The sequence below is a fragment of the Symphodus melops genome (assembly GCF_947650265.1).
Source record: "Symphodus melops genome assembly, chromosome: 13".
Classification (NCBI taxonomy): Eukaryota; Metazoa; Chordata; class Actinopteri; order Labriformes; family Labridae; genus Symphodus; species Symphodus melops.
In genome coordinates, this window is record NC_136703.1 from 11,170,203 (window position 1) to 11,181,710 (window position 11,508).

An 11,508-nucleotide genomic window follows, 5' to 3' on the forward strand; every position below is an offset into this window, starting at 1 on the left:
CTCTCAGTCATCCCTTGATTTTCTGCCTCTCTCACATAGCAGACTATTAGCTAATAAGACAACTCCACTTAACGTGAAAATATACTACAGCCTGCTTCACAAGGACTGCTTAATTTATCAGCCATGTTAAAATACTAAATATCTTAAAAAATGAACCATATAAAATTAACATATTATATATATATATATATATATATACACACACACACACATATATATATATGAGTTGCTTCAATAGCTTGTTTCACCTGATTGAAACTGTCTGAATATGTTAATGCAATGTAATCAAACCTTTGCAGAACATCAGTGCAGCTCTGTAATATGAAATAAAACTAAGATAAGCCATTCAAATGGAGTGCATCATTCCCTCAGCTTATCTAAGGCAGAGGAGACCACCAGCTAACAAAGCCTGCTCTTCAGTCATGCCCTATCTAAGCAGATATCAGTTGTTGGGAGGATATATGAGCTGGGTGGGGCCTGGATGGATAAACACAGGGCCTGCTCGTTCTCTACTACTTACTAAGTGCTGTACTGTAGGCAGCAGCTCAGCTCAGCATTAGAAGCAGCAGTTGGCTCTGTTTGATTAAGGTATTCAAATAAAGAAGCAGACACTCTGTTCCCATTTCACAAAGCAAACTGAAAGGCCCTGAAAAACAAGTAGCCACAGTGCAATTACAGCTGAACATGTGCTATATGACACGTTTTATACTTTCAATGATTTTCAAAAAAATCAAGTGAAACTATTTGCACAGTATAGATATGTTAGGTAAACTGTATACTGTACCATGCATCCTGCAGTAGATATCAAAACAAAGCACAGTTTAATATTACCATGAGAGCACAAAGCTGTTCTCACAGTATTATTCTTTTTAATTTCTCTTCGGCTGCATAAGAGTGCCACAGTAATAACAGATCCATGCACTTGCAGCAAAATAAAGTGAGTATTGAAATTATTGAAGTAGACATCTTCAGGGTTATTTATGGATCTGTCTGAATCATCTCAGTCTGTACTTGAAGTATCTTCTAAGGAGAAAAATGTAAGAAATGTAGAAATGTAAGCTTTAAGAAGGAACCCATTGCAAATATTGTCCACAATTACTTGAGAAGATTCGCAGTTTCAACTTGCATTATGCTGTTTTTTTTTTTTTAATATTCAAGCAACATATATAATCCACACTTTAAGTAGTGATCCCATAAATTATCTGCAAAAAGAATATGGCAAAAAAAAGTAAAACATCCAGTTGCGTGCGTGCACAATAAAGGAAACAAGATGTCACTGCAAATGAGCAGCGTAACAAAGACTGTGAGCATCAAAGCAGCACGTGTTCCCTGCAAAAAGTAACATAAAGTTCCTAATTTATTCAACTAGGCTTGTGTCTGCAGACAGCAACCATAGAGAGTCGTTCACACAAGACAAGTTTGTCAAATAAACAAACTGTAAAGCTAAAGCACTAGCACATGCTCATTATGTCCAATTGATCTTATGTGTGATTCAAATTAATACTGTAAACTTAGCAGTGATACAAGGATCGATGTTTACCCAGTCTAAGACTTATTTGAAAAAAGAGATATTGACAAGCCAGAAATGACAAATTGTAAATCAACTTGAGCTTGTATAGCGCTTTTCTAGTCTTCTGACAACTCAAATCCCACCAACACATTCACAAGGGTGGCAGAGGTTGCTATGTAAGGTGGCCATTAAAAGGAGCTAATCCCATTCACATACCACTGACAGGAGGAGAAATTTGGAGGTAGTTTTCTGGCCCATCAGACATACGCAGAAGCTGGAAATCAAACCCCGACCTTCCAACCGACTCTACCAACTGAGACACAGCCACCCCTCTACACAAACCACACGTTTTTTTTGTTTTTTAATAATCATTTTCCAATAAAATCACCCCAAAAGAAGTTCTCAAGCTGATGAAGAGCAAATTAATACACCAAAAAAATGAAACAGAAGTACCAGAAAAAACCCCCCAAAAAACCCCAAAATCAACCCCAATGCTATGATTAGCTTTTTGCAAAGCTTTTAGCATCCTAATAAAATTTACTAACCGATGTGCCAGGTATGAATATAAACAGGCAGATGTGCTCCGTAGGTACATCACCTACGTACATAACAAGTCAGATGTCTTTTTAATGCCAGTCAGTGTGACACTAGTCTCAGGAGGGGAACTTATCCTGGTTAACAGGACACCTAATGATCCCTGCTGCTCCAGGCCTTCATTTGCATTGCCACTGAAGGTTGTTAGTACAACTCATGTGATGATAGCAAATTATATCTCGACCTATGTAAAGAGCTACCTCAAGCAAAGGGATTTGGAATGTTTCAATACTTCAAATGATAACTTGAAATCTTAGGGGGTTGCCACACTTTTTTTTTCAGTTACCAAACTTGGTGACACTTTCTCTTTTATGAACACACCCTTTTTCAGCTTTGTTTCCAGGATTCATGTGCTGAGTGGATATCAGCATATTATTGGGATTATCTGCATTGGAGGATGGTCCTTAATCCTGTGATAAAAAGGTAGCCTGTGCGAAGTAACTGATTATATACTGTAAATCCATTTGTGTGTCACAGGTGTTAACGGACTGTAAACATCATTGAATGTTTTATGTAGACCTTATTCCATCTGATATCCAAATAAATTGGTTATGCTGTCTGTCCTAATTGAACACATGTTCACCTCAGAAAAGATTTGTGTTGCATTTATTTTTCAAACTGTGAGATGATGTTTTCAGTTTTATCACTGGAATGTTCCGCTGTGTTACAGAGATTTTCCAATGCCCACACATCGAAAGACAATTTACCCACAAACATAATTCCCCTCATCATCAAACACTTGCCAAAATATCTGATAGAGAAGCAAATTTACTCCATCAAGTCTTTATCTCAAAACATCTTCATCGACAGCATGGTCAACATCTGGAGCCACAAACATGGTAAGTAAACACAACACAGTCTGAACCTGTCATCACAGATGTTGTTTTTAGGAAAGTTTATACCTATTGTGTTTTTGTCCCTCATAAGTAATTTTAATGTGATTTTATCTTACTTTGAGGTTGTTGTTTTTTAATCTGTGATGGCTGGATTTCAATATCTTGAGATTTGTGTTTCCCTGTCCTGATTCATAAAATGATTACCAAACATGGCTTGCTTTTCAATAGATGATTGTTATTTCTATGAAAATGTCCAACTTAAATGTATTCATAGTGTTGTTTTAAATGCCACCTGTTCTTGGAATAAAGTCAGATCAGGTCACAAGCCAAAAAGCTGTGGGGCGTCCAAACCGAGAGGGAGAGAAAAGAGTGATCAGTTATACCAAGACTTTGCGGTGATCCTTACAAAGTAATTAACAGTACATTACTGGCACACATCCATTTAATCGCTGAACTCCCAGCGGAAAAGCATAGGGTATGAGAAATCATTGAGAGGGAGGATAATGTTGGAGCAGAGAGCAGAGTGGGGCAGTATGGATTCTATACAGCCCCTGGTATTCCACATCGGGTGGGTCTCTTAATGCCAGCTTTGAGCAAAACACAACTGCAAGAGCTCACCGGGGAAATAACATAATAAGTATGTTGGTTAGAGGAGAAAAAAAAGTTGGACTAAACGTTTTCTTACAACATAAAAATAGAAAGATTGCATGTTTCATTTTAAGCTTACAGTAAATAAAAATTCTGTGTCCTGTTCCAGACCAAATTAAAAGCAGCATAGATCACTTTATTTGCTGACACTTGACACATTTTTTTGAGAGTGCAGCTGTGTGTTTGGGGCAAGAGAGCGCGCATGGATCCAAGGCATCCAAGGCTTTGCGTAAACGTTGCAAACTCAAATAAAGACAGGTGAGCCATAAAGCATTTCAGTGCACGAGAACACACTTCTTTTTTCTTTTTTTACCTTGTTCGAGTGGTAATAGTCCAACGAGCTCAGGCAACTTGGTTCGGTCGGTAGAGAGCATGAACCCACATTAGCCGGGGGCGCAGGATAAAATCTCACGTCCATCTCAGGTTGTGCAAGACCGAAGGCATGAAATCAGTTTCAGCGTATTTGACTCACTATTGTCTCAGCAAACACAAAACACGCCGAAGCAGGAGAGAGTGAAAAAAAAACAAGTGGAGTTTGACTCGGCACTCTTTTCCTTCACATCCGTTTGCGTCCGAACTTCGGCACCAACTCTGTTGATGCGCAGTCCTCCTCAGGATGCCAAACACTTACTCTAAACGGGGAGGACAAATTGCATGGAGACACACGTGTTCTCAAAACTATCCCGTTGTTCCCGAAAAAATAAAAGCAAACCTCCAACTTACATCCTCTTTCTAAAGTCTATTTATCGGCTGAATAGCTGTCCATAAATGTGCAGCCTGTGTTTCCCCACCGTTCTCAGCACTCCATACAGGCTTTGTTATGGAGGTGCATATTCTTGCATTGGTTCCAGTACAGAAGTGGTTGGACTTCCCTCTGCCATGCGACCTCTGCCGATAATAAACGGGAAAGAGGAACGGAGGGAGAAGGGGGAGGGGAGATTGGTGGCTGCCTTGGCAACCGCTCTCCTTTCTGCAACTGCGTGCTTCTGATTAGCTGGAAATGTAGTAGTGTGCACGACTGTGCATTATACAGTGTGCTCTCTTTCCATCAGCGCTTCATAAAGGCTTCCATTTGGGTTATTGTGCCAAGGCGGATAGGAGGAGGTTGTACAGTCTCTTAAGTGCTGCCGTTTTTATTTTATTTTATTTGCATGTAAGAAATAAAATAAAATAAAATATGATGTTCTAGATGCCGTATTAGCAGTGACACAAATAACATGGATAGGCTCTGTTGTCTATTGAGAATGAACTTTCTTTTTAAAGTTTACCTTATTATCAGAAACTTTTACCACTTTTATGATAAAAGACTAAAATAGTAAAATGCCTTAATACGTCCTCCTTGAAGCATAGGAACAAACTTTGTAAAATACTATCATTCTTACATATTCAGATTTTTATTTTACTTTTTTTCAAAGTAAAATGCAACTTGTATTTTAAGTTTGCATTTAAGTTTAAAAAACAGTGTTGGGAAATTAAACTAAAAGTGTGTGTAAAAAAGAGTGTAAAAATGAAGCAAAACCTACACATACTCTGAAGTGTATAGAGAACCGCACTTCTAATTGTGAATGCTCTGAAGTGTGTAGAATGTACAACTGCTCAGGATAGAACATGCACAAGGATGTTTAATCTTGTATTGCCATGCAGTTGCAAATGTGTGTGCAGAGAAGCTGTGCGGCTGTGAGAGCTGCCTCTGACAGCTCACTGAATGTGATGGATAGCACACCCTTGCCCTGTGATGTGCATGCACATTTGATGTTGAAATGGCCTATCCATGGGACCATTGTCTTTCAATCATGTCAAGGCAAAGTACAGAACAGAGCACATTTTCTGCTGCCTGGCGTTATTACTATGCCACAGTTTTACAGCACAATCCATGCACCATGACTGCACAGAGAGATATTACTCTCCTGATGCTTTTCTGTTCAAAAGAAAACTAATTTCATGTGTTCCTTTTTATTCACCAGAATTAAAAACAGTGATAAAACTGTGCTATCCATTATATCCCTCCTTAGACAGGCTTTCATTAGCTAAACCTGGATGTGCATAAACCAACATGTAAACCGAGAAGGGTACAATTGTTTTTACACAAACTATAACAGCCGCATCTGCCCACTAGCTTTTATGGTCCCAACCTTCTGAAATGTGAAAACTCTATTATGTTACAGTGTGATCTCTTATTTGACAAGTGGGCCTTTGCTGGTAGGCACAGCATGCCACTCTCTGCAGCCCAGCACACTCAGGGTTAACCACATGGCTTGGTGCCATGGCTTCATGGGAATGGAATGTGGAGTGCTGTGTGTGCAGGGCTTCTTTCCCAGCATCCCTCACTGCCTAGGCGCATGCTAATGATCAGTATTATTGAAGCACAATTGATGGGCTAGCAACCAAACAAGAGAAACTAATTACTACTAAGGCTTTATTGTCCTTTAATTACTGAAGCTCTATAGCAATTAGAGCTTCACAAAAACACAGGCCTACTTTAATCTTAAATAAAATGTGATGCAGATGAAAACATTTGGAAAATGAAAGGTAGATAAGATAATTTTGCTTTCAGTTAGGTCCTGGAGACATGATGGCTGATTTGAGGAAAGTATAGGAGAACAAAAGAAGTGCTGAGGGGTGTGCACATCCAAATCCAAAATCATTAAAAAAAAAACCACAATCATTGTGAGATATTTCTGTGACCTTGGATGGATACTTTTCGAAATGCTAACACTAACAAGTGTTTCCTAAATGTACATAAAGTTATAGCAGCAAGCTACAAAGCAAGCTTTCATCATGTGATGGCAAACATGTTGACTAAAAAAACAGTTGTTACTTTTATGAACTTCAGGGCTTTTAAAACTCTGACATTTTTCTATACAACCAAGGAAACTGCAAAATGCAATGGTTGCGTAAATTATTTATTTTATAATGTTCAGGAAAAACAAACTGTGGATAACATTACTGTGCTCCAACAAAGGTGTATGCATTCCAAACATTCTATCATTATGTACATTTAACTTTGGGGATTCTTTTTTTGTCAAATTTTCCATACTGCAGTAAGTGAAAGCACTGAACATTGGCTTAACGTATCGTCTTTAAGTGAATAAAGAATCCACCATTTAGTGGTTTCAAGACTTCAAATAATGACTCTGCAACCCAGATTTAAGCTGAGTGTCAATTTTCTTTAAACCTATACTGTCAGAACGTTCACAGTCAACTAGCTCTCAAATGCATATAACCTATGCAAGTCTAACTCCAGACAGCTATTTGGGTGAATTTAGGCACCTGATACAAATTAAAAAGAGAACATTTTTTCCCTTATGAGGATCTTCGGATAGCTATAGGAAACTCATTTATATTTTCAGTCTTTGAGTGTCTGATCTTCAGCTATTGGAGCTCAGATAAACTCTGTGAACAGCCACTTATTTAAAATTGTATTGTTTTGTCAGATTCCTTTTATGTAAACATACTTTGCTTATATTTATGTTTTCAGAGCATTCTTCAAATTATTATTATTATTTTTTAATGTATTTCCAGTTTAAGGAAGCTGGGTGAATTGCCTTGCAGGATTGAATGTTTTTTGAAGATTAAATATGGATTCAAAAGTAAAATAGGCACTGAATTGTGTTGTAGGATATGTCGGCTGTGGATTTAAATAAAAACACTTAAACTACTTTGTTCATAGCATTGTCATACACAAAAACAGATGTCTTTTTTTCTGATTTACATGACACTCCCACATTTGTCCTTTCATTCAGTATGTTTTGCACATTTTGATCTGTACAAATATATCATAACACACAGGAAGCTCGCTAATGGAAGGTATACAGACTTGCTACTGGAAGGTATATGTACTTGCTACTGGAAGATACTGTACTTGCAGATGATACAGTTAGTTTAAATGAATGCTGTCTATTTCTAACACAAGGGACATTCTACAATCTCATTATGCATCTAAAATATAAGTGGTTATTTCACTGAATATTAGAAATAATCATACATATGTGTATCAGATGTTCAAAATAAAACAAACTGTTATCAATTGTTTGTTTTAAGTTGAAAAACATGTCCCTTTGCTTCATTTTATGAACCTCACACCACCTGTCTATAGTTACTGAAATGAGCTGTACTTTAAAGTTTAAACACGGGGGGAATTTGGAACTAATTTCATTCTACTGCCAAGACATATTTCAAAGATGATAAAATACAAAACATTTACATAAATCCATATAAGGAAAGTAAGTGTCATCAGTGGTGCTGTTGGGATGTGGATTTGGAAAAAAACAAACAAACAGAAAAAAAAACTCTAGAAACAAATCCAGACTTCCAAAAACAAAGGTTTTGAATCACACCTGAAGAAAACTATTTTTTCCCACTCAGCCTGCTGACCTTTGAGCTCTGTGCCAAGTCACACTGACCCACTTGTTCCAGAGAGGCATGGGAGCCAGAAGTGTGTCCTCACTGTCCTGAGTGTGTCAACAATATAGTAAAGGAAGACAAACATCAGCTAAGATAATGATTCAAGGAATAATTAATTTAATGGAAGACAAATGGATGAGTTATAATTTTCCATTTGTCATTTTAAATGTTAAAACAGTGAACACAGTGACATTATTTAAACACTCCTACTAATGTAAAAGAGGTGATCATATAGTGTCCTTAATGCAGCTACTGTATGTAGACAAGGAGGTCATGCCCTGGTCTCCCCAGAGGTTGGCTTCCTCACTCTGCTGCAGACCTTTAAACCTGAGGAATCCTAACCACTAAATGATTATGTCCATGTGTTTTTTTATTTAATTCTTTCCATACATAGAAATGCAGACTTTCTAACAGATGTCAGATACAGTATAGTAAATGGCGTGAAGAAAAACGCTTTGAATATTATGTGACGGACATCATGTCCTCATTGTGTCATCCACTTTGCAAATTACCCTGAAGCTTAATTAAAGGAAATCACCACAGGCCTTACATGCATTGACTCTTGATGTGGTAAAAAGACACATGTATACCTTTTCCCTCTGCATGCAGGGCTGCAGGAAGACAGAGAAGCTCAGTATAAAGAAAGAGCACTTGTCAGTCTGACCACGTTTCATTTAGCACTTCATTTCAAGGAAATTCTAGAGACTCTTCTAATTGCCTATAGCATTTCAGCTCTCATTTGAAGAAGAATGTATTTCATTTTGCAGGAGTTGAGCTTAGTGTCATTAAAATGGCCATTATTTGCACATGGTGATAATGTCAAGTGAGTTCACATTTTCTACTTTTGAGGGTTATATAAAACAGAAAGTGTGATGGTTTTCAGTTGTTGGTACTAACTATTTTGGACAAAAAAAGTATCTCCTAGGAAAATGGGACCTACTCTTATTTCCACTAAACAAGACATGTGGCATCATTTGTCAGAGAAAATTGTTTGTCATTCAAGCGAAGACATTGTTAGTCATTCTTATATAAAGAACTTCAAGCATCTAATCATGGTCCCTTTCAGATGAGCAATTAAGATTCTTTTTGAGAAGCTCAAATTATAAATGTTCTTACAAAAAGGGGGAAAAGGAAACAAGATAAATGAGGCTCGTTTGAATTCAGGCCTTTTTTGTAATGTGATCCCAACAAGCATTAAATGCCTTTAATTTCCTTGCGAATGCAACATTCTTATGTGTATGACCCCTTTTCAGCAGCTGTTAACTTTGGCAGCCTTTGCCAATGTTGAAATCCACTATCTAGGCAGCTCTGTATGTGATACAAACATCAACTTTGTTTCTGTCTTTACTTTTTTTGGTCCATACATGCAGTTCCTAAGTAACCTCTATTGGACGTGAGCATGATGGTGAGACTACGCTTCTGCATAACTTGTTCAATACACTGATTAAATAAAGTTCTAAATAACTATCCATTATGATGCCTCACTTTGTTCTTTAATTAATCATGAATGACAAGTTATTGGCTTCCAATTAACTAATGGTTTTTAGTAAGTTACTCATTCATTACCTAGTAACTATAAAAAACGTTATGTACCATATCTACCAACTCATGGTTAACTACTAATTAGTTTCTCATTTGATCCCCAGTGACAATGCAAAATGTGTTCCATAAAGTGTTAATAGTACCCTGCAATAGAGGTAAAATATCTGGGGACAATTTTTAATTCTGAATTACAATACTTATGTATTATATATATTGTACATATACATATTGTGCTGTAACAACTTTTTCTGTGAAAGGTGCAAAATCCTGGTTGTCACTACCTGATCACTCGAAACTTGATGAAAACTTTACCACTTTTAAGAGAGCCACCATTGATTCAGCAACAAACCTACCGTATACTTGTCTTATTTGTTGTAGTTATGAAATCACTACATGTATATCTTGCTGTATCCAGTTAGACTTGTCTTTTTAACTTTTAGATATTTTAATATTTGATACACACAGAAGTCATTCTGGGGATCGGTGTTGAAAATTAGAAACGTAGCTATAAATGCCATGATTATTGCATTGCTTGGCTGTTTTCAGTTCATCTATGTATATTGTATATGTCCCTTACAAATAAATCATGAATAAAAATAACAAAATAACTCCACTGCTTGTAAAAGGAAGCCTGATTGTACTCATGGCCCTGAATCTCACTTGAATTATCACCCCATAACATTTCCCTTAACCGTGTAGTTCTGATTAACAGTTTAAAGTTTTTTTGGCAACATGTTTATTTATAAATAAAATAGATGAAAAAGCAGGGTATTCTTGAGATCTAGCTATCTGTAATCTAAAATCTGCTACCATGATGCTCCTGAACCACAATTCTCCAGTCAAACCTTGATAAGATTAACTGCTTTTTGCTACTCTTTATTCATTTTAAGGAATTGGAAACTACCTTCTGAGGAAAAACATGACAAACTGACTTTGGGTGAAAGAGTAACTTTCAGGTGAGTCCTGCTCTTAACCCTTTCACATATACAATCAATACAGTGGACAGCTTTTCTAGCATTTATGGGCAGCTGTTGTTCACTGAAAGAGTTGAGTTGCTGTGTCAGCAGTGTGAGAATGTGTATGAAGGGAATTAGTTAATACTAGTGGACACTTTACACAACAGCCTCTGCCATCAGTGTATGAGTGGTGTGAATGTGACATGCAGAGTAAAAAGTTCTTTCTTTGAATGATTTCACATTAGCCACCTCAGTGATATTTTGCACAATATTGTGTTTATTTATACAGACCATTTTAAACATTGCTCACTTAAGCTAACACTGCTGAAAAGATTAGAAAGTCTCTTGAAGTCTTTGTTCCAGAAACAAGTGCATGCCATGGTTTTTACAACACGGATCACTTGGACGCATAAATCTCTTTGAATTTGGCAACAGCAACTTAAATTAGGTGTTTATGTCACAGTACGTTTTTCAAACATAAAAGTGAAGTTTAAATTGAAAAAAGATACTTCAGTATTTCTTATAATTCTTCATGTAACCAAGGAAAAGAAAATGGTGGCAACATTGTTTAGCATATTTAGCGTAAAAATGTTTTGAGTGTCTGTTTTTGTAAATTATAAATTGCATTATAACTTTAATCAAATTATAATGGTTATTATACTACCAAATTTCTTTTTTAACACTAAAGCTGTTGAGTTTTTTTTTTTTTTTTATGTGAAATGATTATTTATGATCTGAGAATTAAACATGGTGAGAACTGTGTTGTAACAATAAATGTAAGTGGCCAGAACTTAAAGTCCTTCACATCTGGGTGATGGAAAATTGTATACATTTTTTTTTTTCCAACAGAGTTAAGTATAGATTCATTATTCTTGTAATTCAAGGCTATGTTCCTAATGCCTTCTCTTCTTGGTTTTACGAAGGGCAAATAATAGTATCATATAATAACTTATTCCAATGTGGTGAGTAGTGTCAGTTATTACAATCTGCACAAACAATAAAATATGTTAGACTGAGT

The 11,508-nt window shown here is 36.6% G+C and overlaps 1 protein-coding gene across 2 annotated transcripts in view; it reads right to left on the minus strand.

Moving 5' to 3' along the window:
- LOC306833862 (TOX high mobility group box family member 2-like) overlaps positions 1–4,542 on the minus strand; it is a 68,905-nt gene extending 64,363 nt beyond the window's left edge. The window contains exon 1 of one of the 2 annotated variants that reach the window (XM_079359468.1): positions 3,902–4,542. In XM_079359468.1, the coding sequence (XP_079215594.1) occupies positions 3,902–4,006 (105 nt within the window). In that variant the 5' untranslated portion in view covers positions 4,007–4,542. The remainder of the gene's footprint in view (positions 1–3,901) is intronic. The other variant, XM_079359467.1, reaches the window with a different exon arrangement.
- Between the last annotated feature and the right edge of the window lie 6,966 nt (positions 4,543–11,508).